We start from the raw sequence: 27401 nt of genomic DNA, 5'->3' as shown, positions 1-27401 counted from the left end.
CATGCTTGATGTGTACCCATGCTGGGCCTGCCCACATGGCTCACAGAGGGAGACAAACCCATTTAATATCTGCTGTGCCAAGCAGAGGAGCACTTGCATGTTTCTCCCAAAAACTCCTGCTCCTGGGGTGTGCAACCAGCTTGGTGCTTGCTGTGCTAAGACAAGCAAGACAAAAACCCGGAGTCCGCTCAGCTGGTCCCCGACAGAGCTGTGTCTTGGCATCCTTCTTCTGTCACCCTTTCCCCAAGGCAGAGCACCAGGGAAGGCCAGCAGGGTGGTACCTGGGGTGCCACTTCACTGCTGCACTGCAGGCTCCTCTGAGAAGGGCTGGCAGATCCCAGAGAGCCTTGGTGCTGCTTTGACAGGCCTGAGCCATCCGCTCCTCCGAGATGTGCTGCAGAACCGCAACCCCTTCACCACATGCTGCTTTGCCAAGGGAGATGAGCAGATCTTCACAAGGCCTCTGTCCTGGTATAGTCTCTTTATAACCTCCCTTGTGCTGTCATTGGGGCAGGCTGGTGGAGGTGGGACATGGGAGTAAAAATCAGGAGCTTTCCAGTTACAGCACTGCTTCGTGGGCTCTGCTATTCTGCGCCAGCCATGGCAGAAGATGACAAAGGGGCCCAGTGCTTCTGCTTGATTAAATTTCAATTCACAAAAATGCTGCATATGACATTCATATATTCTTTTATAAGCATACATACATTTATACATTATTTCAAATGAATAAGGTCATAAAAAAGATGAAGATTAAATAGAAAAATCACAGAAAAGAAAGCTGCATCTGATGTTCACCAGCCTAGCATGCTCAATGTTATTTTTTTTATCTGCTTCCTATTTTTTCCACCAGTTGTCACTTAAGGAAAGTTAAAATATTTTTTCTTTATTATGAGTCTCAAAAAGAAGATCACTATTTATTTGATTGCAGGTTTATTTCCTTTTCCCCTCTCAGCTCTGTGTTTTATACCTGTCTTGATTTTAGATTTAGTTTGTGGGAATTTATTTTGCTTTTCTATTTCCCCAAATTCCAATATGCTTTATACTTAACAGAGATCAGATAGATCTTACCAAGGTAAAAGATATTTATCTTTCCTAGGTAGTCTTACACCCAGACAAATAGAAAGTAATAAAAATAAATCCATATGGAGAAAAATGATGCTTATGGAATTGTAGGCATAAGCATTGGGTAAGTCTAAACCCTTGCACTGGCTTTAGGTAACATATTTTTACATTTTCTTTATTATGAATTATTGGAGGGCTGTTAGCTGAGAGCTCTGGTTCACTTTAATGGCACACAGTCGTTAAAGTCACTCTCCTTGTTTTTGATTGTTCTGCCCTCCTTTCTCTTTTCCCCTTCTCCCCATATGTTCCCCCACAACAGGAACTGTAGTGTTTTGCTGTGGAAAAATACTTTTTCAAGAGCCCCTGGATGATATTTCCAGTCACATTTTTGCCACATCATTTTGTCTCCAGCTGCCAGAAGAAATTTGAAATGCATCATAGTCACTACTCAAACTGATAACATGTGAGCGGGCCAGAAGAAATTGTTTATATAATTTCTGACACAGTATGTCTTGTAATACTGCTCTGTGTCATGTTCCATAGTTTTATGTCCTAATCTGACATTATGAGATTACATAATGGATTCGATCTTTGAACAACTATTCCTTTGAAATGTTTGACAGAGTTATGGCACTTCAGGTATTATTTCTTATTATGGACAGATAGGTCAAATCTGCAAACAATTTAATGGCCATACATCGCTACCCTTGTCAAATCAATTCTCCTAGCAAATGTGCTATCAGCAGTAGGAACATTTAGAAGCCTAATCCTTCAAGGTGCTAAGCTTACCCGTCCTCTTGGCTCCAAGTGGAGGTGAAGGCTCTCAGCACCTCACTAGAGTAGGGCTCCAATTAGTCTGCTTTTATAGTGATGTCGAATGCACGGACTTCCTGTACGTATAGGGTTCAAACTACGCTTTAGATTTACTTCACTGAAACCTGAGAAGACGCTGTACAACTGTGGATTAAAATGGCTCCATATGCTTCTTGGCTCCAGTATGTGCTGAGGATTTCTTTTTTGCTCTCTCTCAGCTGAGAATTCTGCTTTCAGTTCTGCTGAGCTTAAGAAAAATGTGGTGTTCTCATTAACACTTTAACCCTGCTCCCAAATAAATTACCTCACACCACCATTTAGCTTAGCAGCAGCAGGCAAATTGAAAGGATTTGAGGTGTCAAAAGGGGACCAAACTTGACCTCTGAATACTAGGAAAGAAGTATTTCCTTGTTTAAAGAATTGGAGGAAAGAACGGTGCCTGAAATGCACACAGCCTCATGGAGCAAACACTGATATGATTAATACCTCAAAGAGGTTGTCCAAAGAAGTCTTGAAAGATCTGCTAGCTTCCTTTGTTAAAGCACCAACCTTTTGCATGTGTGCATTAGCTGAAGTGCTATCAGCAAGGGGATAGCATCGCTTTCCCGTTTTATCTATCTTGCTGTGTAATTTTAGGGGATTTCCTTTTTAACTCATCCAAACTGACAAAAGTGTTAATGAAGGAAAGAAAGATTGCACGCAGAGCCAGATGCAGGACCTGTAAGATTTCCAGGGCGTTTCTTTTGCTTTTTTAAGGCATCAAGGCAAAAGCAGCTCTCATTTCAGGGCACCGTACCGATGCCACATCCCCGTTTCTCCCCAAAGTTGCCACTTTTACACCTCCTCTTTGCAGACATGTCACACACAAGCTTTGTGATAGACAAACAAGCGAACTCCCTGTCAGAGTGACAGCCGTAACACAGAGAGACAAGAGGTGCTGTAACAGACATGAGGCACTGTCACCCCCTCTCTGCTCAGCGTACAGCCAGAGGACAGCACACCAATGGAGCAGCGAATGCAAATGGCAGCAGATTTCACCAGACCCAGGAAGCACGTCCTGGCCCCATCTCCCTGCTGCTTATCCAACACCCTTGGACATGTTTCCCTGCTAAACATTTCAGATATGCAATCCAGAACTGAGGGAGAAGGAGACAGGGTCATGACCATGAAGTCTGAGAGGGAATGTGTGCGCCTGGGAGGCTGTGGGCGGTGCAGTATGTTCCCTCAAGCCTCGTGCAGGTGCACTGAATAAATCATCCCCAGATTGCTTTAAAGTATGCATGAACATTTTTGTAGCCACAGGAGCATGTTGTGAGGGTGTCTGGGAATGAAAGGAGGGTCAGCACTGGCTCTGTATCATTATGAAAGATAAGCAATCTAAATCAGGGAGTACGTGGTGCTTGTTGGGAGACTCGGATAGTCCTGGAGCACCAGCTGAAAAAGGAGGATGAGCAAAATGCAGCTCTGGTATTGGACCTTGTTCTGAAGCCAGAGCTAAAGGTGATAAGACCTCTGAATACAATGGCTGCAAATGATTTGTTTCTGACTCTGTAGGGCCCTGCTGTGAAGAGCCCTGGAGTCATGACTTTAAGAAAAAAAAAAAAAAAAAAAGACTTTTTAATTGTCAGAGATAAAATAAATTCCATGTCCTAATGGTGATTGCTTAAATATGTTGTTTTTTTGTTTGTTTTGTTTTGTTTTTTTTTCAGAAGCTACTAAAATAAATGTTGTAAACAGGTGGTTTTAAATATTTCTTCACAGTAACATGGTGTCTCTGCTTGCTAGGAAGGCATTTGTGTTCATAGACAAGCAAAATCAATATGCACCTATTCAATATAAATATTCCAATATAAAAGTTCATTCTATATTAACAGACTCCTGAAGAAGCAGCATTTAGCTGTAGTACTGCATAGTGTTAAGTAGTGATGGCAAAACTGATGTTAACATCAAATGAGAATGAATAAGATCTAAGTTGATAATGGGAAAATACCTCTCGTAACACATTCACTAAATTGTATTTATCTAATTCTTCCCTTATATTTCTTCTTTCCCTTGTATTTCTTCTGAAGTATAGTTCATTGTATTTTCTTCTTGCCATTCCAGTTTATCGCAAAAGTATGAATTCCTACTATGTTGACTGAGCCTGTGTATAAACGTGCATGCACACACATAACATTCTTAAGGTGATTTGAACGGCTTTGGCTTTTCAATAGGTATTTCAGGAGTCCTCAGTAACTCTCAGTGAAGGCACATTGTAAAAACAAGGGAAGTATTTTATTAAATCTTTCCTTCTACATTAAGTAATTCTGGTTTCTTTTAGGAAGTGCACAAGAAGGGACATTTTGACAATGAATGTAGTGAAATTACAGCACTTTGACACTGTTTTGAATAAACAGGAAGATATATAATCTTATTTCTGCATTTTTCATAGAGGTGTTGGCATGGTTAAAATCACCTCATATTTGCCATTACGAGACTGTGGTCTGACATGTTTATTGTTCTCTGAATTTTTAATCAGAACAGCTGAGATTTGCTGTGACTCACAATGATTTTTTAATCAAATAAAAATGTTTGACTATTCCTGATAATGAGTTGACAGAAAAATAGGTTGATTTTTTCCTGTTAAAAAAATAAAATAAAATAAGCAGATGTTGAAAAAAGCTTTTCCATGCATTGGCACAGGAACGTTGTCAGGATACTTGTTCTGCTGCTCAGGGCCTGTCTGATCCTATTCTTGGGGAAAAATCTACCACATTCAGCAAGGTCTCCAGCAAAAGCATTGGACAGAAAAAAAAATCGGAAAAAAACACTGAAGTAATTCAGCTTCTGTGAGTTTACAGATTCAGTCATGTTTAGTAATGCAATCATGTAGATGTCACTAGAGGTAGCGTCTGCATCTTGGCAAAAGCATTGTCTCGGTGAAGCTGCAGTGACCATGCAGCTGCTGCCCTTCACCTCTGCACTGCTCAACAGGTTAGTAACATGAATTTTGCACCCTTTCCTAAATCAGTGGCTGTTGGGAACTGCTAAGCCAAAATATTGTCAGTGCGTCTTCACTTTATCTGCATTTTTAACCGGAAGATATAAATGATTTTTAAAAGCATCAGTTAATAAAGATATGCATTTGTTATCAGGGATTTTTAATTTTTATTCACAAAGCTCAGGAACATGATATCAAATTGTATATGGTTTCATCCTGTAAAAATAACATTCAAAATTGTGTATGTGTGTCATCTTCAACTAGCAGAGCACTGTAGTGTGTGCTTAATTTTAGATATATAAGTAAATTCCATGGAAGTTAAATGAAATAAAAAAGTATACTTTGAATGTTTTTCCAAATATGTATACATATTCAACAAGTATCTCAATCAAGTTTACTTGCAACACCTTAAATATAAACAAAGCAATTACTCTCAAGTTATACTCACAGGTACCACTTCTGCACTTGCAAGACGTACTATGGGCTTGAGAAAATTGTTGTAGGTTGACATTCTCTACAGATTACACAACCAGATCAGATTTTCATAACATTTTTGGCCGTACAAATACAAGTCCTAAGCCTATGCTGGCTATAAATGAGAAACAATTTAGTAAGTGAGCTCTTTTCCTTTCACAAATAACCAGAAGCACCACTTTACAGACCTATTCAATAAAGCTGAGCCAGGTCTTAAAACTTTATCTTTCCTTTTTCTTTGTATGATCTACTGATTTAAATATTTAAATGACTGCTATCAGTTTAATATGCTTTAATCACATAAAAATATATGATTAAGAACCCCAGTGGCTTTGTCTGTATCAGTGCTAATATATCCATTTACAAAGGCTATTGTCTGAGCTCCTGAAAGCAAGATATCAATAAGGGTTTAGTTTATTGGATAAGTAGCCACGTTTCTTAAAGAAATACGGAATTGCATGTATACCCTTGAGAGAATTTCTTAAGAAATTCGTGACCAAGAAGTTTGCCTCCTAAATTTCTAGATAGCTCAAGCAGTGAAGGACTAAGAGAGAGTTGAAGGCTCAGAGCTGATGGTGGGAGGGAACCACTGATGTCTGTAGTCCAGCCTCGTGCTCAGATCAGGTCTATTGCCATCTCCAAACCAGGCCAGCCAGAGCTTTGTATAGCCAAGCCTCAAAAACCTACTAGGCTGAAGGTTTGAAAGGCTTCCTTGCTGACCTGCTCCAGCACTGTGCTGCCTCCAGGGGCATCGCAGAAGTACTGGTGTTCAGCATTGTGCTCAGCAGGAGCCAAAGGCCCACGGAGGTCGTTGCCAGGTGGCTTAGTGGAGGTTTGTATCTTATTTATATTAGAATTTTCTGCCCACTCCCGAAGAGAAGTAGCAAACTAGAGACCAGGAATTAGTCTGGCTTGTCATTTTTGTTGAGTTCATTTTGTCTTATCTGAGACTTTCACTTACTAGCAGAGTTCTGCCAAAAGTGGAAAAGTTTGCCACAGAAGCAAATTCAGACACTGTACTTTGAGTGGGGTGGGACTGATGAGTCTCACTTGTATTAGAGGATCACACTAAAGAACCTCTGCAGCTTGATCCAGCAGCTCCTGGCGAGAGATTAAGCAAGCCACATGATCCAGCTAGAAGTCTGTTGTGATCCTGAAGATCTTGGAAATGTAAGCAATACATTCAAATGTAATGTTGGAAGCAGGTTGTTGCTTGCAAGCTCATTCCAGCCTGCAAGCTTGCTGCAGCTTGTGAATTTAATTTTAGCTCTGGAACTTGCTCCAGTTTTGAAGGATTACAGAAATCCTGAAAGAAGCCGGATTTCTCACATGCACCAAGAATAGTGTGTTTTCTTAAGAATTAAGCCCCCTCCTCCCCCCTTAAAAAATGAGTGTTCTCCCAACACCAAGGTTTTGAACAGGGTTTTCCCACCTGTCAAACACATGCTGGGCCACCTGGCCATTGCTGTGCTATTTGATAGCAATTATTCTTCACTCCTTTCTTCCCAGCAGCTCCAGCTTTGCTACAAGGATTTAATTAGTGAGCTTTTCCCAGCCCCAGAAACAAGGAGACGCAAAGACGACCAGGAGCCAAAAGAGTTTGGTGCTGCATTTTGTATTGTGTCCTGCTTTGCTTTGTCTCTGCCACCCGCATCATCAATAAAACAATAAGACTATCTTAAAAGTTAGAGCAGCATTTGTTTGACTAACAGCCTGCTCCTTACAAAGTATTTGTATTTGAGCTTATTGAACATTCATTATGTATTAGACACTCAGCCTTGTAAAATTGATCCAGGAGAGGCACGCCATACCGGGATTTGCCTCGCCTGCAAACAGCAGCTCAGGCTGTCATCCCCAAAAGCAGAGATCGCAGCCCAAATCCTGCTTTGCCCAAAGCAGCAGGACAAGGCAACAGGGCAGCGGGCTTGCCCACATGTTGAAATTGAGAGGGGGGACACTGAGACTGACCCACCAGCAGCTGGGCTTTAAGGCTTGAAATAACCCTGCAGCCCTTAGGCAGGGGCTGGCAAAGGCAAAAAGTGTCGCACACATGGCTCATGGACAATGCACATCCATAATACACAAATACACGTATAGAGAGATAAAATTAAAAAATAAAAAATAAAATTTGAAATAAAATTTAAAAAGAAAAAAAAATCTGTAATATAGTCATGTAATCAAGGAATATATTGCTTTAGTTTCCACATTCAAGAAGATAGCACAGCAAAAGCTTTCTGAGGCAGCCTACCAGTAAGAGCACAATAATAGCTCTTTTCCTGACCATTAATTCACACATCATGCAATCAGTCAAATGAATCTGTCCTCCTTTGCAGCTCTTGTGGAGATTGCTGTCCTCTCAGCTCCAATGAAAGGGACCCTGACTCAGTAGCCTGTGTCTTCCTTTAATTAGAGCCAGTGATGGCCCACGGACAGGATCATTTTGCCAACGGCCATATATCACACGGCCGTCGCTCCCTGGCACCAGCAGATTGCTGTCTATAAACACAGCATCTTTGATATGGAGACAGCGAGCATGGGAACACCCTGCGAGGCCACAAAGAGAGCTCTTCTAGACCTCCTCTCTGAGGCTGTCCCACACTGTCTGGCTGGGTTTTCCTGTGATCCCAAGCTTTAATTTTGATCCCATATCAGAGCTGAAAGTGGCCTGTCAGCCTTGAACGAGCCTTTTGAAAATGCCTGTGTAGGCAGTCTCATCTCAGCACTGAGCTTAACTGCTCCAGAGCAATCTGCATTTTAAGGAGAAACAGCTTTGTCAGTCCATCAACTTTCCTCTGTTGCTGCTGCTGCATATTTTATGTCACCACCATAACACAAAATGAATATTCCATATTGCAAAATTAATACTGGAAATATTTCCTGTGCATTTTATGGAATTATCTGTGCTTAGCTTTCTCATGATTGTCTTGCTTTCCTCTCTAGAGAATTAATAGGATTATTATCAAGGGCAAACAAGCCTGGAATTAATCTGATTTAATGTTTAATTATTACTTATGATGATTTTTAGATTACATACCGGCATTGTAGACTGCCATTTTACAAGCCAGAACAGAGAGATGCATGGTATGCTGGGGCACTGGGATTACTTTGAGACCTCGTCAGTGACGTTTTTCGGCAGCAGCATCAGAGACTGCGTGGGGTGAGGCTTAGTGCAAATTGCTGTTCTCTAATCAAGAGAGCAGGAACAGCGCTTGGACAGGAAGCTGAAAAAAATAATAAAAATTTTAAAGCTGAACTGAGAGCCACCACTTGGATAATTTAGTATCAAGCACAGCTCAGGTCTCACAGCTTTCTCTGGCAGCAGCTGTTGTCTGGGAGGTTGCACCGAGCAACTGCTATGGAAAGAAAAAAGAAAGAACCTGAAATAATATTGCTGCACGTGTGTTCATTATCACCTATGTAAATGGGATGGAGAATTTCCGTAGCTTCTTTTGAAGACTGATAGGGTTGTGGGTTTGGGTTTTGGTGGTGGTGGTGGTTTTTGTTTTTGTTTTTGTTCTCATTTGTGTGTACCTGAGTCTGCCTTGTGTGGTGAAATCCTAAACAATACAGATGAAATTTTGGCCTCCCTGAAGTTCATGGAAAATATCCAATTGGTTTCAAGGACAGGGAGGCAGTAAGAGGCTGATTCTCACCTACTCTTTGCTGTCTGAGAAGCCAAGCATTGAGCAGGGCGGGTGTTTCAGTACCCACAGGAAGAATTTAATCTTCCAGAGGGCACTTTCCTCTCAGTCAAGGAGCAAAGGCAGGCACCTGTCCGTGCTAAAAGTCCCGTGGCAGCAGGACCTGCACCATCCCCGCTGCCTGCCTTACTCTGCAGCGGCACATTTAGGAACAGGTTGTGCCGAGGAGCTCTGCGCCAGGGCGAGCCAGAGCCACAGCGGCACGCAGGAGGGCTGAGCTCTGCTGGGGATGTCCTGAAGATCTTCAGTGCAGCCTGTGGGCAGCCTCTTCCTGGGAAGACAGGGATCACACATAAGTAAAATAGGTCTCTTTTTTTATGGTTTAGGGCTCTGCACTAGGGGAATGGATGCGTGATGATCTCTTGAGGACTCTTCCTAATCTGTCTAAGCCCTGAAACCCCATGTTCATCAGTGTGTAGGCATCAAAATCAATAGCACGGCAGCATTGTCCCTGTAAAGCCGGGGGTGCAGGCCCTGGGGTAGTGCTGTCTACAGCAGGGCTTGTGGTCTGCATTACTGCAGAGCGGGGTGGGAGCAGGAGCTGTGTCCTCAGGTCTAGCAGGGTTGAAAATACTCTGTTTCTACTCCCTTTACGCAGAAGAAATAATTGCTCTTATATTTCTCTTTTTCTCTTCTTCATTTTTTTTTTTTTAACTTGAAGAGTGATGGAGCTAAATAATGGAGCTAAAGGGTGACTAAACACTGAATGCAGATTTTTTAATTTAAAATAGGACTTATCACCTCCCAGCAAGTTCCAGATAAATTGTACCTAAAAACTCCTTATTAAACATTGCTTATTGTTGTTCACTTTTGAAATTTAGTTTACATAAAGATTTAGGGGTAGGGCCAAATAATTACATGGCAGGATAATCTGTTCTGCTTATATATGGTTATAATCATTTAAAAAATCTATCCATGGAGTAGTTCAGGAACAAATATTCCTCAGCAGCTATTTTGGGTCAACTCAATGCATAGTCTATTAGAGGTATTACTTCTGCTGCAGAGTAATGAATCATATTTGCAGTCAGGAAGTCACTTGTGTAATTGTCACTAAATATAATGAATACAGTGCTATTTAAAGGGTTTCGGGACTGCCTGATGTTATGGAAGGTGCTATTTCTCTGGAGCAGGAGGGTAGAAGCCCGATATCCCAGCTGCCTTCAGTTCTTATAATGAAAGAAAGGGCACTGCCAGGATTTGTGCAATGGGATGCTGTCACACTCAGAGTTCCTAGGTAAAGTTAAAAAAGGGCTTCTTAATTTGGAAAATTTAGTTCTCAAGTGCTTATAAAAGTATAGCAGAATTCCTCTGTGTATTAAAGCCTAGCTTATTAGTTTAAAAATCGTTCCTTTTGATTATTTATTCTGAGGCCTGTGTTAACAGCTCTAAAACCCACATTGCGAATCGAAGCAGAGACTCTGAAAATACCCTGATTGTGGCAGACAAATTCCCTGGTGCTTCGTTTGACAAAAAGATGGATTAGAACAAGCTCTGGAGTGTTATTATTACCACCTCCATGAAAGATTGTTTCTTTTATTTGTATTAATTAGTGATTAGTGCTTTATATGACTTCAGCTCTATCAGATGTTTTGAACAAGATGTATTGCTTTCCATAGTTTCTTATCTGAAGGAAACCCTGACAGAAAAGCGGTGTCTCAGCCCGTGGAGCACAAGGAAGCCATTCGTGTGGCCACACACTGCACTTGGGGACTGACATGTAAGTGGAGAGTCTCTGTGTCACGGCAGAAAGCCCAACCAAAGTCCTCTGAGGGGAAGAAAAGCGAAGGGCAGCACCTGGCCTCTACACCGTCATCATATGTAGAGGGTGTGGGAGATGTCATAGCCAAAGGCTTCATAGACAGTGCGGCCTCTTGCTGCCAGGCAAATGTTATGGGTCAGACAGCAGCTCCCGGTCTTGCAGCTGTTGGTGTGGCTCTGGGTCGTTACAGCTCATCCTGGAGGGCCTTCTCGTCCAAATACTCCTGCCTTCACTTTCACTGTTCAGTATGAACAAAGGCCTTTTTTCTGCCTAGGAAAAGGCACTTGAAGGAGAAATTACATAGATAGGTGGAGAAGGCTGTGTTTAAGAACCTTAAAATATTACTGATCCCAGGTTTAGCCTCAGGAGATCTCAAAATGGAAAAACCCAAGGCAGGTTGCTGAGACTTAGGACCGCACTTCAGCATCCTATCTGAGAAGAAAAAAGAGTCTTTCTGAGATTCACAGGTCTGATTTCATGCCTTTTGTGCATAAAAAGGACCATATCATCTTGGATGTGATGAAGAGGGGCAGTTGTTTAAGGTACCACTTAACTCAGGACAGATATTTTGTCGGGTGGCTGTACAAAAGTCAGTGGTGTGCCGTCTGTGGCCCAGGTTTTGTTACAAGGGTAGTTTTAAAATAGCCCATTGTACGTCATCAGCTGATCTGTCATTTTCCATAATTCATGAGCACTGGGGCAAGATTAGACAATAGAGTCTTGGACGAGAATTCATTAATTTCCTTCATGTTTTTAGAAATGTCAGAGGTGTAAAGCTGAGAATAATAAAAGTCAAACTCCCTAGATATATCTACTGTGTTAGGAAGAATATTACTCTGAGCATCCCTGATAGTACACAGTGTCTTAGTGTGCATGTGTCTTTAATTGGTATGCAAGGAGTTTATCTACTTTACTGCCTGCACTTATCAGAAAAGATATAAAATGGGATGGTGATAATGGCCGCCTTCAAAGAAAAAGATATGTTCTTTCAAGGGTGTAAGTGCAATAAATCTTTCTAGTTTAAGGGCTCACTGGAAGCAGAAGGATTCTGTTCTGCTGACAACTGAATGTGGGAAACTTTCCCAGGGGAAAACAAATCATGTTTCTCTATTCAAAATATAGTAAAAAGTCACTGAGATGCAGTACTCCAGAATGTATATTACAATATTTCCTATTGACTCTTTTTTCAATTAAGACACGCTTACATACTAAAATGTTTCTCAGATAGTTAATATAAGGTACCTGGCACTGAACACACTTAGAATACACTTGTGAATAGTTCCCACAGTAATCTGCAGTTCAAATCAAAAAAAAAAAAAAAAAAGAGAGAGATTAAAAATAACCTGTTTACTTTAGGTCTTTCTGTTGTTTTGCTTGTCTGTTTGTTTTGTTGATGTTTTTTTGTTTGTTTAACTATACAATAGGAATTAATTTGACTGGAATAAAAGAGACAATGCTGAGTTACTTGCTATTCCAGAAACATTCTGTGCATCTATGGAAAGCAGGGTTAATACTACAGGCACCTACAGGGTCTTTTGCGAGTTGAAAAGAAATCAGTCCATTTACTTTAGAAAACCCCACATTATTCATAAGAATCAAACATTGTGCCTGACTGTTATGGAGAAACAAAGACAAGGGTATTTTAAATTGATCTGTCAGGATGGTGCTTGCCAGTGCTCACTTTGTTCATGCGGCCAACAACTGATGTTAGCATGAATTTAAATAATTCGTCTTGCTTTGAATAATGACCAGGAAAGTTGAGTAATGGTATCTAACAAATTTGCTAACTTTTGAGGAGCTTGCTCTTATCTGAGACTGTTTGCTCATCTCCCCCCCGCTCCTAATTGCAGCGAGGTGCTCCACACAGCCTATGACTAAACATAATACAATTTGATTTGTGTTGCAGTGTTCTCCAAAGAACAAATCTGTAAAATTACAACATGTGAAAGCTTAACACAATGATATAAAATGGCAGTGGCATGGTTCATATCTTAAACTGACAGACTGATGGTGATTATTGCAAGGACAATGCCCTGCATATGTCAAACGATTTGCAAATAATTTATGTCACCTTATCCTCCATTATTGTTTTTGCAGAGGACATAAACTGTGTCACTAATATTAAACTGTCGGAAAAAAAAAGCCTACCTCAGCTTTTTCCTAGCTGAGAATGCAAAGACATCTGCACAGAGACAAACATGCATATGGCCGTCATTTGTCCAACATCTTACACATTGTGAAGGTTTTTTACTTGAAATGCCAACCTATGTGGCAGATGATGTATGTGTTTCTTCAGTCCTGTGATTACCAGCACAGAGCTGCTCTGCAGTGCTCTTCACCTCATCAGTTCCACAAGCTGCACTCCAAGGTGTGTGAAACATTTGCAGGAAGATGGCATCTGACATGCAGCAAGGCAAAAGCATTCTGGTGTGAATATTTGACTCCAGATTTTGTTCAAATCAGGGTCAGATTCTGACCTGGAGAAATTAGTGTGGGTAGAGATTTAGCACTACAAAATAGCAATTTGAAAACTGGAATGAATATATTTTAAAGATTGGAAAGCAAAGGAAAGTGGTGCTGTCTCCTGGGTGACTCACAAGGGGCTGCAACAGAGAGGGGAAGGGGGAAGTCTTTATAAATGACCTGGGTTTTATTCGTTTGGAAATAAGCAGAGGACAAAGCACTCTTGGTTATTTCTATTTGTTAAGTTGCATCATCTCAACTGCTGGGTTCTTTGTTTAGGTTTTGATGGTTCATTTATTACTACCAAGAAACGCCTTTGAAGGGTTATTTTCAGAGGCTGTTGTGGTTAAAAGAGAAGCAAAGAATGTGGTGTGATGGCTGGAGTGTGGAGCTGGAAAGCCAGCCTCAAGCCTCCTGGTCTAGATTTTGCCCTGCTCACATTTGGGACAAATTAATTGCAACTGCTGTGGCTTGACTCAACTCTTCTGTCAGACAGGTTTTTAGATCTGACTCATCCACTTGGATAAGTTTGCCAAATATTTTGTAATCTTTGGCTAGAAATCACTCGTTTGATTGCAGACGAGTGACGTTTCAAATGTGTCATGTAGTGATGCATCAAACAACTTCTGCTGGCTTCAGCGCAAGTGATGGCTCCAACTCACTGTGGTGAGGAGCACAACATACAGAGAAACTCACTGATCTGATTTAAGGATTGAAAGGTAACTCCGGTCTCTTATTGCTACCAGTTTTTCCTCTTTTGAAAGCCTCATTTAAGCATTTCACACTTTTAACCCCCTCAGGAGTGAGGAATCTGCTCCTTGCCCTTCCAAGCTTTTCTCAGCCTGCTTCTCAGTAAATCACATTTTATGACTACATTGATCATTTTTATTATCATAATACAAGAATGCCAAAGAAATTTGAGAGAGATGCATTATCCAAATGAGTTTTAATCTTACTTCCCATTATTTTGCAGTGGTGAATTTTTTCAAAAAAAAAAAATTACTTCATTATTGCAATTTTTTTATGATTCATAAGTTAGAAAAGCAGATTTTAGGTATTCTAGTCTATAAAAATACACCATGTAGCTGATTTGCTTTATAAGCCCTCTGTTTCCTGTGGAACCAGCATTTGGAGTCACTATCGCAGAAGGAGATAGGGTTGTAGGATGCTTCTTAGTCTGAACAAATCCTAGAAAGCATGCTGGCTTCTCTGTTTCCTCCAAGGTGATTTTACTAGTGTGAGGAATCTCGTTCAGTGCAGACTGCGTGATGGGGTCCACAGGCCCAAGCTTCTCTTCCCAGTGCAGGAAGACCAGAAAGCAGCACCAAAGGTGGGGGGGTCTCACAAACAGGAAGGAGCAGCTGGACGGCGCCAGGAACATGCACCGAATCAAATGAAAGCTCCTCCTTTGAAACAGGAATGCAGGAGCTGTCCTATGTGTCTCAAAAGTGTTTGCATCAGCTGACAGGCAGCGTTACAGCAGTGTGTTTCAACACAGTAGAAAGACCTTTGCACTCATGGTAGTACAGAAGCTAACGGCCAGATCTAGCCTAATTCTGGTGATCTTCACATACATGTGCATGAAACTACCCGCCTTTTACAAAACACTATAGCCTATGACAAAATATGCTGGGGATAAATTTATTTAAGTAGATAAAAGTGTACCCTTCCCATAATGCTCCCAAACTAATGATCTTCATCAACTGGTTCCTTAAACGTGCCACAACACAGACTAAAGCTGCAATTGAAAGAGATCTCGGTGATAGTCTGTAATCTTAGCTATACACTTCTTGGCTAGGAGGCATCATAGATCAAGATACTGCTCACTTCTGGGGGAAAGAGCCAACAGGAACTGCAGAGGAATTTTAGAGAGGAATTTACAGGAATCAAGGTAGAAACAGAAGTGGACCTAAAGGGAAGTTTTTATTATCTTCAGAAGAAAAGAAAGTGGAAGCTCTTAGCCTAACAGATGGCTAACATCTGAAAAATGAGAGGTAATTTTCACAGAATAATCTCAGGTGATAATCCTAGGCCTCAATGACAAAACTGTTGATCACAAGAGTGAGAGAATGGTGTGACCAGGAATAGATAGCCTCAAAGTCAAGAAAACCTAGCCAAAATTTTACTTTGGCTTCCTTTCATGGATAGTGGCAGATGTATGACAAAGGAGGTGGGGTGGACCTGCTGCTGAAATAGTTTTTTTTCAGGAAGAAGTGGTAGAAAGCGTAAAGTGTTTCTGAGAGAAGTTCGCCCCTCCAGTGCCCACACCAAGGCTCATTCAGGTGTCCTCTGATGGCTGCCTGCTTGCCCTAGGAAGATGATCTGTTCTCCAAGCCCTTAGCTGCTGCTCTTACTTTCTGCGATGGAGCATTCTCTTCATTCGTGTTTCAGATCCTTGTCACTGAACTGGAGTCACGAAACCTAGAAGAATGACGATTTGAGCAGCATTTGTAGAGGTGGCCATCATGTCCCACATCCCCGAGATCTCTAAATTTCTTCTCAAATGCAAAATGAACTCTTAGGTAAAAACTAATTAATTAATTAATTAATTACCTGAGGGGGCATTTATGTGAGGCAAAGCTTTCTTAAAAAAAAAAAAAAAAAAAAAAGGTCTTTATTAGCAAACGGGAATACTGTCAACATTAAGCCAAACAGGAAAGGCATGAATGAGCTCATGCTAACCTCTCATGTCAGCTCACAGTTTCAAGTCAGCCTTTGTGCATGCTGGCTTGGTGGACAGCAGTAATTTTGGCTGCCACAGAAGTCAGCAGGAGCAGCCAGACTGCGTGGACAGTGGGAGGCTCTTCTCTTCAACCAGCACCACATTTGAAGTCTGCAGCGGTAGATCAGAACGTTCATTGCTCTCTGTGCAAAAAGCCAACGTCTTCTTTCCAGAAAATGCATTAGGTGGAGCCAAAAGGGGCCTCTAAAACATGTGGTTTTTTTTCTTTTTTCTTTTTTTTTTTTTTTCTTTAAGCCACAACAAACAAAATTGAATCCAAAGTTGCTGTTCACTTTCAGTGGTGGCTCGTCGCTACTGGCCTGAGTTCCTCAACTGTATTCGAAGCTGAGAGTAAGTTTTTATGCGTTTTTTATGAGCCCAGAAAATAGAGTTTCTATGGACAGCTACATGGTCAGCTCCTCAGCTCCCTGCAATGGTCTTGCAGGAAGAGGATGTGGCATGATATGGTGGTTTATGGCTATAATAGTACACAGAGACCTCACTTCAATGTATCCAGTGTAGGCCAACCCTTTTTTTATTTACATGTGAAATACTTCTGATCAGGTGGCTAGATTTTTTTAATATTTTTTTTTAATCCAGTAGGTGACTAATGTTCCCAGTACATGGAAACAGTTACCTGGTTATAGGCTTCTACTGATGTTGCTTATTTTGTTTCCTGCACCCCTATTATTGCCTTCACACAATGGTGTTTTGCCAGTCTGGTAGCTGTTCTATAGCAAAACCTTCCAGCCCAGACAAGCCCTGAGTTAGTTATTTCAAAATTTCTTTCGAGGTGATTACACAATGGGTCTTGAGCTGCTTGCCAAATGCTACTTTTTGCAAAGTTGGCAATGGGGCGGGAGCCAAGTATTGCAAACCTCTGACGCAGATGAATGCATGTTAACAGTTAGTGAATGACAGAGGAGAGATCAGCCAGGAAAGTTTCAAACTACATCACAGCAAAGCCTGACTTTGCTAATGCTTTTTACTTCCAACTCCCACTTTTATCCTAAGATCAGATAACGAGTAGCACTTTTTCTTTGTAACAATTCATTAATCAGAGAAATGATCCTTGCTAGTGTTTAGATGTTTTACTTAATTTGGTACTTCTGGCCTGCTGCCCCAGCAGTGCCAAAATTATTATTTCTCACCCAGCAGGTGATAAATAACAACTTCAGTCATGATTAATACCATGAATTTCTCAACCTGACTAATGCAAAAAACTTCAAACCTGCAGAACAAGTGGGTGATAATTGTTGTGAGAGCCATTGGAGCTGCACTCTGCTAGTAAAGAAAGAAAGCCACGGGAAATGAAGCGTTTTCTAGCAGCAAGGCTGATCCTAAGAGGCATCATTAAGTGCAGCTCAGCAGCATTCTCCATGTGCAGGGCTGTGCTAGGCTCTTTTTTCCACTAGACTGAGTTTTAAGTACTTTTAAGAAGCAGGAGATTGCCCGGTTATTTTTTTCCTTGGGGAGGAGGAGGAGGAGAAATAAAATAAAAGGCAGATAAAATAGCAGATGTATATCTCATTAACACCACTCAATACTACAATTTTTACTGTCTGATGTATGGAGTGATAGATCTAGGAATAGCTGCTAAAACTAAAGATCCTTTACCTAACTTCTCTCTGGTAATCCTGTCACATTATAAAATGCAGCGTCAGAGGCTCCCCCATCCAGGAGAGCTGCCTTCAGAGAGGCACAGAAAAAGCAGGGGCTCAGGAGGAGCTACCAGCTGAAAACCAAGATCCAGCACTGTGAAGCCCGTGGCTAAAATCCTCGCCACTTTCACATCATGGGCTGTTTTGCCACTGCCTGCAGTGGAGCAGGATGGTTGCTCCATTTTCCATGTCATACATGCAGCTCACGGGACCCGCACCTCCACCTGCCAAGCTAAACTGTGCCAACAAGGCACCTCTTCACCTCCTGGTGATAATGTCCATTCACTTGTAGATACGAGTGCCTTTATGACTTTGTGTACCATTTTGGCTGAGTGACTCTTGCAGTTCATGGTAGAGCATATTCAGAGGACGTACATTGGTGCATGGTGGAGCCATGGTGCAGCAGCTTCTGATGTCCCTTTTGTTAGAAATCGAATTTTCGTCTTAATTTTAGGAAACAATAAGTTCCAGCTGTCTGCTTGCTTCTCCCAAAACAGCCTCTGGGAGTTTAGGATTTTTGAGCTTGAAAAGCTATAAAAGAAAATCACCATCCACACTGTCCTGCTCCATGAGACACACCATAGGCCTCCCTGACCTGATTCCTGCTCCTGGTGCAGTTGTACTTCACTCAGTCAGGGGCTGTCTTCTAGAAAAAGACACAACCCAAGTGTAAAACTCTCAAAGACTGCACGTTCACAGCCTTTGTCTCCTGGAGGGCTATTCAGACTAATAGAAAGCCCTCTTTGCTTTGCCTTGGATGAGGCAAGTCGACTGACTTGCTCAACTCCCTTGTTATAAAGGTTATTAGGATTGGGGTTTGTTTTTGTTTTTGTCTTCCACTTTTTATTGCTGCTCATGTTTCAACTTTTCATTCTTTTTCTTGAGCTGTGCACAGCGGTTCAGCAGCAATCAGTGTCCTTTATATGACTGTGACTTCCCTGTGTTAAAGCATGGTCTGCAAGCTTGGGTCCTCAGTGTTCAGCTCAGGCTGCTCTGTAGCATGCTAGCAATATTACTTAAAGAAGCATCGCATCATGATTTCTTGATTTATGAAGACCAATGTCCTTTGCCTATGACTTAAATAGCTATCTTCAGCACTGGCACCAAAGCCAAGATTTTTCTTACAGTTTTAAATTTAGATACTGCCTAGAAGGATGTGCAGTCTGAACACGCCATGTGAATAATTTTGCTCTTAAGGAAGTCAAAAATAGCCCTTCCCCTTTAAATTTTGTTTTACTAATGAAGTTATCAAAGTTGCACTAAAGGAGCAAGGCGAGGGGTGGTTAAACTTTCAGATCTCAGTCTCTGCATGTCCTCTCACTTCAGTATTGAAAACTCCAAGTAATTTGCCTGTCTCCGTATCCCTAAGTGTAGTCTGAGTAGCTGAGATAGATTTACAAAATTTTGCTTGTAATAAAGATCACTATCTTTTGCCAAACCACTTCCACAGCATTTAGATGTATTTCTAGATGAGACATTCAAAGTGGGTTCATGCATATGGCTACCTCAGTAGTTTTTTTGTTTGTTTGTTTGTTTGTTTCCCTCTGAAGTTAAAAGCTCGCTAGGTGTTACCACACAAAATTTGCAAGGACTATCTGTTCAGCATTCAAAGTGTCATATACCACTGCTTGCTCTTCCTCGTGGAAACCTGTTCTTGCCAAAATGTAAAAACATGGCTTAATTTAATGCTGTCATTTCAAAGCTTTCTCTAGAATTTGGTAGCAAATTGGCTAATAGCCTCTGCAGCCTTAAAAGAGGAGGAACACATGGCCACCTGCACTGCCAAGCTGTATGTAAGTTAATGCCCGCGCATAGGTGGCTTTGAAGTCCATCAAGTAAACTACTGGTAGCAGGATTGCCAAAACCACAGAAGCCAAGTTAAAACCTTCAGTCATAAATGGTGCTCTGAACATAATAGGAAGTAAATGCCAAATTTAATCACTCTGGATTAAGATACTTCATTTTTCACACAGGATTCCCTACCACCATGGCACTGCTAACTTTAGAGACCATTAGAGAGTAGTTTTCTCTCAAAGTAGCATATATCACAATATGCCATTCTCCCCAAATTAAGAAAAAAATATATTTTTTTTCCTGAAGTTGCATTAATACAGAAAAGAAAATGCTAAAGGATTGTTTGGGATCTCCACTACCGCCACTGATAGCAGAAACTGTCACAAAGCAGTCAAGAGCTGATGGGGTTTAATTTGAGAAGATATTCAGATGAAACAGGCTTGTGAAACAGACAGAAATGCAGAACAAGGGAAATTTTCCTCTGTTGGCAAGTGATTTGATAGATAGCCAAGCCCCACTTATGCATGGATACTAACCTTAGTTTAACTCCCGTACGAATCCTATATCAAAAAGAAGGCAGTAGGAATTCAGCTCCCTATTCCAGTTAAGCTGGCAATGCTGGTCCCCGCAGCATGAGTAAGTAGCAGTGGTTCACGAGCCACAGAGCCAAAAGAGCCCCAGCCAACCCAAGGCACACTGCTACCTTCTGCTCAGGTTTTGAGAGGAGCAGATGGCAGCCAAAGATCTCGTGACCATTGCATAACAGTTTGAGCCTTTAAGTGCTTTGACACCAAGAGGTGCAGTCAAAGGAACATGTCTCATAGGAACAAGGCACAACAGTTCCAACCAGTCAGACTGCTCAAGCAAGTTCCCAGCTGAGCACAAGGTCTGGTTTTGGCACCAGCACATTTCTTGGGTTGTTAGCAGTTCTGGAAAAGCATCAAGCACAACCGAGAAAGCAGAGCAAAATGGTGATGTTTCACATGTTCGAGGAAACACCAGTTAGAGGCCTACACAGAGGCACCATCCCTTGAAGAGTTCGAGGTTGCCAGGGGTTTTGGAGCACCACAATTGTGTGGTTTTGCTTACTGTTGTATTATTGTGCTTACGTGCATCACAGGACAGGGAGGCAGAAGGACCAGGGCATGTCAGCCCCAGTCTCATACCAAGCCCTTTGCTAAGAGAACCACCCCAGCAAGTACTTCAGAGTTTAGAAGCAGCATTAACATACTGGAAGTGGAAACAGCTAGGCAGATGCTTAGCTAGCAAATTCATTTTAGACAGACCAAGACAAGCTGAGGAGAATTGGGAAATCACAGGAAGGAAAAAAAATGTAAATCTGAAAACCAAAGGTGAACAAGAAATAGAGGCAAGACGCACATAAGAAAACATGAAAGCCAGAAGCTATTTTGGCATAAGGACTAAATGAATTCACATCAGTTGTACGCAGCAAAGCTCCAAGACATTTTTGTCACCCAGTTCCTGAAGGCATTTTGGCTGAGGCAAACAACTTAAATTCTCTAATGCATTTACTTCCAGCTTAGCAATATGGACTATTTTACAGCTATCCTCCAGGTGTCCTGTCAACAGGATCCCACTCATCTAGCTCACTCCCATGGCCTGATCCCCACACATCACTACCGATGCAGATGACGACATTACTAACAGCAGTCCAAGCAGAGGATGAGGATAAAGACCTTTTTTCTTCCTTATAGAGTATCTGTCTGGGACGGCACCAGAAAGCTTGCACTTCTGTTGCTCATAATTAGTCTTGCCTTCTGTAGTGAGAGCTTTGACTTAGGTGCTAACTACCCATATTCCACAAGTGCAGCAGTTTCTTATTGTATTGCAAGGATGTAAAGAAAGGTTGAAGTGTTACTCTAATAGTAACAGTAGGAGGGGAGAAATAAAATAAAAGCTAGAGCTCTATTTTTACCCACTAGGTTATAAATGTTGGTCCCTTTGTCAACATGTATTTTTGAAGTGCAAGCACATGAAAGGCTGGGGAGTACAGGCAGAAGGAAGAAGTATTTTCTCATCATTAGTTTTATTACATAGTCAAATTATTCATTTGCTATTTCATGCAAATTGCATTCCTTGTCTTTTTGCTATAATGATGAGCAGAAACTTCTATTACATTCACATAAAGCTTAGTAAAAAAAAAAAAAGACATGTAGATCAGAGAAACTTTTTAAAATATTTTATTTTTTTTTAAATACAGATACAACGTTTTTCCAAGGTCACTTTAGAGTAAGTGGCATACAGCCAATTAATGTGGAAGTAAAATGGAAGTGCCCATACAGTCATTTCAGGTTAAATGTGCACAGTATGTTCTACAACACAAAAATTATATTTAGAGTTTTTCTTGACCCAGAATGATTTGGCAGCTTCAAAAAGCTAACACGCATTTCCATTTGCAAAACCATTCATTAAACAACAACAAAAACAAATGCAATCCACTCCAACCAAACAACTTTCTTATCTCAGTAAGGACCTCTTAGCAGATCTGGCTGCAGCAGTTCCAGAGTTGTCCTTATCATGACCTTCAAAGTACTGCTGTTCTATTCGCCTACAAAAGGCTGTGAGATTACCATAGTTTTTCACTTTTTCAGAAAGTTCATCAGTGGTTAGTTGAGTAGTGAGGATTGTGAACAGATGTCCAAATACCAGAGCATCTAATTCAGTCGGTCTGTAAAATTAAATGGAAAAAAAAAAAAAGCAGGTATTTTGTAAAGTGAGGACTGATTAAGAAAAAAAAAACACTGTTCTGAGTAACTGTTACACAGCAATGCAATCTAAGAATTGGGAAGTAATCAAGCAACACTCTAAATTTAACAAATACATGAAAAAGTATATATATATAAACTATACATATAACTATATATATATAACTATGCATATCTATATATGCATATACAGATATAAATATATATACACATATAACAATGCAGAAAAACTGTCCTGGCATGATGTACATTTACTGTCCTGTACCTAGTAGAGAACGTTACTTAAACACAGGTAAAGTTTCTTATAAAAAAAGACGCATTTAAAGATAACTGTATAAAGGTGCAAATTTTTAGCCTATGTGAGATGTGGTAGACTCTGTATAAAAGACAAGCAGGAATAAAATTAAATCAACAGGAAAAAAAATAACAAACATACAGAGATTTCCTTTTAAAACCTACAATTACTTTTTTTTTTTTGAAATATCAAGTTTGTATTCCAGTCACATATTTAAATTTCTTCAACCAATAACACAGAATTGAAATAAACCAGGAGTTTTTTATATTTATACATGGAAAGTATATATGGTGTGTGTATATATACATATGTGTGCGCACATGCATATGCTTTATATATATATATATATATATTCATTTACACACACCATATACATATTTTAAAAATATTTTTTAGGGGTGGATGTAGCATTTCAGAAGAAAGTAACTTACTGCTTATTGAAGAAATATGGTTGTGTTCCTAATCTCTGGGAGAGAGCCTGACAACACTGATCTACATCTTCAAGCACCTATCAAAACACACAAGAGATAAGATAATCATATTGTCAGGAAAGACCAACATTAAAAAAAAATAATCTTCTTACTGTATTTGTGCTGACAGAGGGAACAAAGAATACACAATGTTGGAACATCAAAAGCTGCTAAAGGTAGGTGGTTAAGTGTTATTTAATCTAACATTTAACGTACAGCAAATTAAGTGCTTTCCATAAGATTTTTAACTTAGCTTAATTAAAAGTACTAACTTACACCTCAAAACTGCCTTTTTCTTTGTTGCTACAATCCTGAAAAGCATGCCTATTAACGCCACAGCATGTGGGGGATTGTAATTTATAAATTATTTTCAGGACCATGGCTTAAACTAACAGTAGCAAAAAATACACACATAGCAAACTATCCTTCCTCCCACCCCATCAGAATGCATATAATTTAAGATATATTGCTGCTGAAGGTAGATACCTGACTCCAGATAATTTTAAAGTACACAATATATATATTTTTTTCTTGTAACTGTTTCAAGAAAGCATTACTTCTCTGAAGTCTTAAATAAAAGAGGTAAAGGTGGTGAAGAAATCAGCTTCACCTTTCATACTGACCTGCTCAAGCGACTTCCCAGCCCACCCAATGGCTTTCATCTTCCGCCTTATCTCCCACTGCTTCTGATAGGCCAAAATGCGGTTAAGAGGCCACGGGTATGGGGAGCCATACCTTGGGTGGGTAATCTTTGTTTTAGAAACAGAAAGGTACTTTGTCATAACAGAAGAAATGCAGATACCTCTATTTACAAAATAGCTAATATTCACACATTTCTGTCACCAAGGGAGATGTAAGAGAGAAAGGGTTTTGCATGACATGTTGCAACTATTTGTGCAGAATTTACAGTTTGCAGTACTTAAAACTGTTACCATAGAAACTTACGCAAAACCCACATCTATTTTGCAGTCATCTACCTCCAGTAAAGACACAACTTCCCTAAAACGTATATGCAAGCAAAATTAAAGCGAAAAGACTATATCATTAATGGTACAAACCTCAATGTTTCATTTATGAGCAGGGACTTGCAATTGTGAGCAAAAGTGTTTTCTCATTAAATTTTAATTACGATAAATGTTGCAGAACCACTCACCTCCTCTACTGTAACATCATCACACCATTGGAGATACAGCTAGGAACAGAAAGAGCATTTACTAAACTTCCCAATAAACAAGAATACAATCATTTCTCACCAGTAGAATTTTTTTTTCTATATTACATTAAATTTAATTCCTCCTATTAGACCTCTGAACATAGAAAAGAAATTAAAACTGGAAGCCACATGCCCAGTTGCTAATCCTTAGTTGGCCAGCACCAGAGCAAAGCTGAGGCTGAAGGCCCACCCACTGTCCTTGCCTGTGCTGCACACAACTCAACACACAGGTTTCCAGCCCTCAGCTACGTGCTTGTGAGCATTTCCAGTGCTGGAACTGCATCATGTTAACCGCCCACGGATGCAACCCATGGGTAACCCAGCTTCTAGCGAGGCACATGAGCACGTGCACTGTGAAAGGCAACAGTAGGGCTGCCCAGCCAGCCAGGGGATGGGGCAGAATCCCAAGAACCGCTGCCATTTTCCATCTGCAGAAATCAGTTGCTTCTACAGCTACATGGCACACTTCAGGTAGGTGGGGGAATCATACACATGGCTTGTGTTTACAGGAACATTTCAGCAAGTAGTCCCATAGGATCCAGAGAATTTATTCCTGCCTCATTTCTCCTCCAAAGTTGATGACCTAGTCTAAGACTTAAGTACAGGAAAAAGTCCCGTCCTTTCCAGTACAGGAAAAAGTCCTAAAGCTTTCTTGCCTATAATCACTTAAGAAAGTGTGTAGAGTCACTATGGCTTGCTGTACCTCCGCTGTCAAGAGCATATTATTGACTAATTCCATGTAGGCTTTCATCTCAGCTTTTTGGACTTCATCCAACCCATCACTGAGAGAATGGCCCTAATGGGGAAAGAAAAAGAGAGACATGTAAGAAAGAATATTGGAGTATTCAGCAATGCCTGACCCAAGGACCTCTGAAGTCAGTGAGCTTTGGCTCAAATGCTGATCTCTTACATAGCTCAATAACAAATTACATATGTACTTTTTACATAGTGTACTTAGAATGAAAAAGAAATCATTGTAACATGATATAGCTAACCTACAAGAAATATAGGCTATTACCAGTAACAGGTTAACACAGTTTGAGCACACAACCTCCCAGTTAGTATATGTTTGTGTCAAGAAGTAAACAAGTTTACATCTGTGATACCGCTTTATCAAGGTGCCCAGTGAAAAGACAAACATTTTTGAAAATATAAAAAAAAAAAAAGCAAATATAAACACTATCTGACACTTCAAAATTTAAACCAGCCGTTTCAGGGTTTAAGAATTCTGAGACACCGAGACAGGGCACATAGAAAAGCGTTCTCAAAAACTGACATTGGTATGCAGATGTTCTGCACAGAACTTACTTCCAGAATTTAAGGTAATATCAAAGAAAAACATTTCCACCTCAGCAAACTCCCACTTCAGGGTATCCTGCTTTTAAAACGGCATCTGATTTCCACACTGCTTTAAAAAATGAAGTAACAGTCCAGAGGAGCACACCAAATAAGCACAAGTGCTAAGGAGAGCTAACGTGCTATTCTGTAATTGATGAAGACAATGTATGATTACCTTGGCTTTTACAAACTGGACTATGGGCCCGAGTTCAGATACTACTTGATTTCCCACGTGAATAAAGGGCACTTTGCCTGTAAAATGAAAAATGTATTTTAGTAAGAGCTTTTTATGCGTGTAAAACAACATTTCATATTTTCAAAGCAATTAAATATTATAGGTACACCTGAACACCATTTTTTGTTGTTGCTTTTGGTTTTATTTTTAAATGAGAACAGGTAAACTTTTCAGATACATAACTCACACAGTTTTAATATGTAATAACAAACATAACTGCCTGATCTTCCTCCTCCTGACCCACTTTTACATGCAGGATTTGCAATTGTGTATTTCAAAGTTATTGAATGAGATCTATTGACTTGTATTTTAATAATTGGTTTTGTTTTGCTGGAAAGACCAAATTCAACATTTATCTGAAGTACAGCTGGGAAATCCCAGGAAAGCAGACAGGGCCCTTGGCTAGTTTGACGACAACGCGTTCCCACCCTCCCTTCTAACCCACTAGCAGGGAAAGGGTTGCTGAAAGGATGACAGGAGAGGTGGCACTGTGCCCAGAAAAGCAAGCAGGGGGAAGCAAAATGCACAGTCAGCAAGGCAGGATCTTGACTCTCCCTCCTCCGGTTCTTCAGATTTCCAGCGACTGGGCCAACTGGCTCCTGATGACTGCCCTGATGACTTCACCCTCTGGTTGTGAGCTAGCATGTTTTTAGGGCACTGTGGTTACGGGGTCAGGAACAGCATTAGACCCACATTTTCCCTGTTGGGGAGTTGGAGGGGGTGGGGAGCTTTTTCAACGTCACGGAAGCAAAACTGTGCTAAAGCTTAATATCAGAAAAGATCAACACTTAGTCTATACAGCTCAACCCAGAAGGCCCAGCATCGAGCAGGGCTAAAACCAGCCAGTCAGCAAAAGGGATCTGGGAAGTGACTGTGTACTGGTGGAACTTGCGATGGTGTGAAGGAAGGCTCCTGAGCCTGCATGGACCGTGTTCTCTGTGTGGTGACTTTTGTTAAACACAGACCTGAACCGTGAGGAAGCACTGTTACATGCAGCAAGCCACAAAGAATGATAGAAGTTGCCTCATGCCCCTTTTTCACAGCTTTAAGCATGTGAAGTTGAGTGCTCCTGCTTCAATGCACCCTAACCACACTGCTCATTCTGTAGATCTACATCCAAATGCAACTGATAAACACCAACCTTAAGTAAACACCAGGTAAACTGAAGACTAAGTCTTATATGATTACTTACATGACTAAGTCGACCATAAAGTGGAGACAAATGCGGGACATTTTGTATTACTGAGAAGGCCCTCATGACCGAAGACAGCAAACAAGTCTGCCCAGTGCAACGGGGCATAGCACATGCTTTCCTGTCTCTTGCTGTGGGCAAACTCTGCTTCCTATACAGAGCCCAAAGAGCAAGATCCATCAATACCTGCCTGACTCCAAATACGTTATTAGCAATACATGCATTCCTTTCCACTGAAACACATAAAACCTAGTGTTAGGCCTAGTTCAAACAGAGTTCACGCTCGCAGCATTCAGTCATGGTTTTTATCCCGAAATTCCCTCTCACTGGCTCAGTTGGCCTAAGGGTAATAAATGAAGTACACCACACCAACAAAGGCTCCATCTGCATCCATACACTGCATACTGCGAAAGGAAATGCAGACCTTTCTGAGCTGCAGAGTTCAACGATTTCAGCTGGGCTGTACTTTCCACACAAAGACAATCCTTCAGTATTCCACTTTT

General features: G+C 40.8%; 3 protein-coding genes across 11 annotated transcripts in view; 1 reads left to right on the top strand and 2 right to left on the bottom strand.

Annotated features, from left to right (window-relative positions):
* The window catches only part of LOC310901465 (uncharacterized protein), a 102824-nt gene extending 81355 nt beyond the window's left edge, over positions 1-21469 (bottom strand). The window contains exon 1 of the mRNA XM_083841084.1: positions 19966-21469. The gene's annotated coding sequence lies outside the window, so the exon portion shown is untranslated. The remainder of the gene's footprint in view (positions 1-19965) is intronic.
* Positions 1-27401, top strand: part of LOC310901464 (uncharacterized protein) — a 425578-nt gene that overhangs the window by 371050 nt on the left and 27127 nt on the right. For all 7 annotated transcript variants that reach the window (XR_014585827.1, XR_014585828.1, XR_014585829.1 and 4 more), the window contains one exon: positions 23051-23096. Coding sequence is in view for 3 of the 7 variants with exons in the window: in XM_083841083.1 (XP_083697209.1) it covers positions 23051-23096 (46 nt within the window). In the remaining 4 variants the exon portion in view is untranslated. The remainder of the gene's footprint in view (positions 1-23050; positions 23097-27401) is intronic.
* MTX2 (metaxin 2) overlaps positions 21615-27401 on the bottom strand; it is a 33096-nt gene continuing 27309 nt past the window's right edge. For all 3 annotated transcript variants that reach the window (XM_083841078.1, XM_083841079.1, XM_083841080.1), the window contains 6 exons: positions 25647-25723; positions 24837-24929; positions 24074-24112; positions 23544-23669; positions 22882-22958; positions 21615-22118 (listed from right to left, as the gene is read on the bottom strand). In XM_083841078.1, the coding sequence (XP_083697204.1) occupies positions 21908-22118; positions 22882-22958; positions 23544-23669; positions 24074-24112; positions 24837-24929; positions 25647-25723 (623 nt within the window). In that variant the 3' untranslated portion in view covers positions 21615-21907. The remainder of the gene's footprint in view (positions 22119-22881; positions 22959-23543; positions 23670-24073; positions 24113-24836; positions 24930-25646; positions 25724-27401) is intronic.

The sequence above is a fragment of the Anser anser genome (genome assembly GCF_964211835.1).
Source record: "Anser anser genome assembly, chromosome: 6".
Taxonomy (NCBI): Eukaryota; Metazoa; Chordata; class Aves; order Anseriformes; family Anatidae; genus Anser; species Anser anser.
This window is presented reverse-complemented; position numbering and strand designations above follow the sequence as displayed.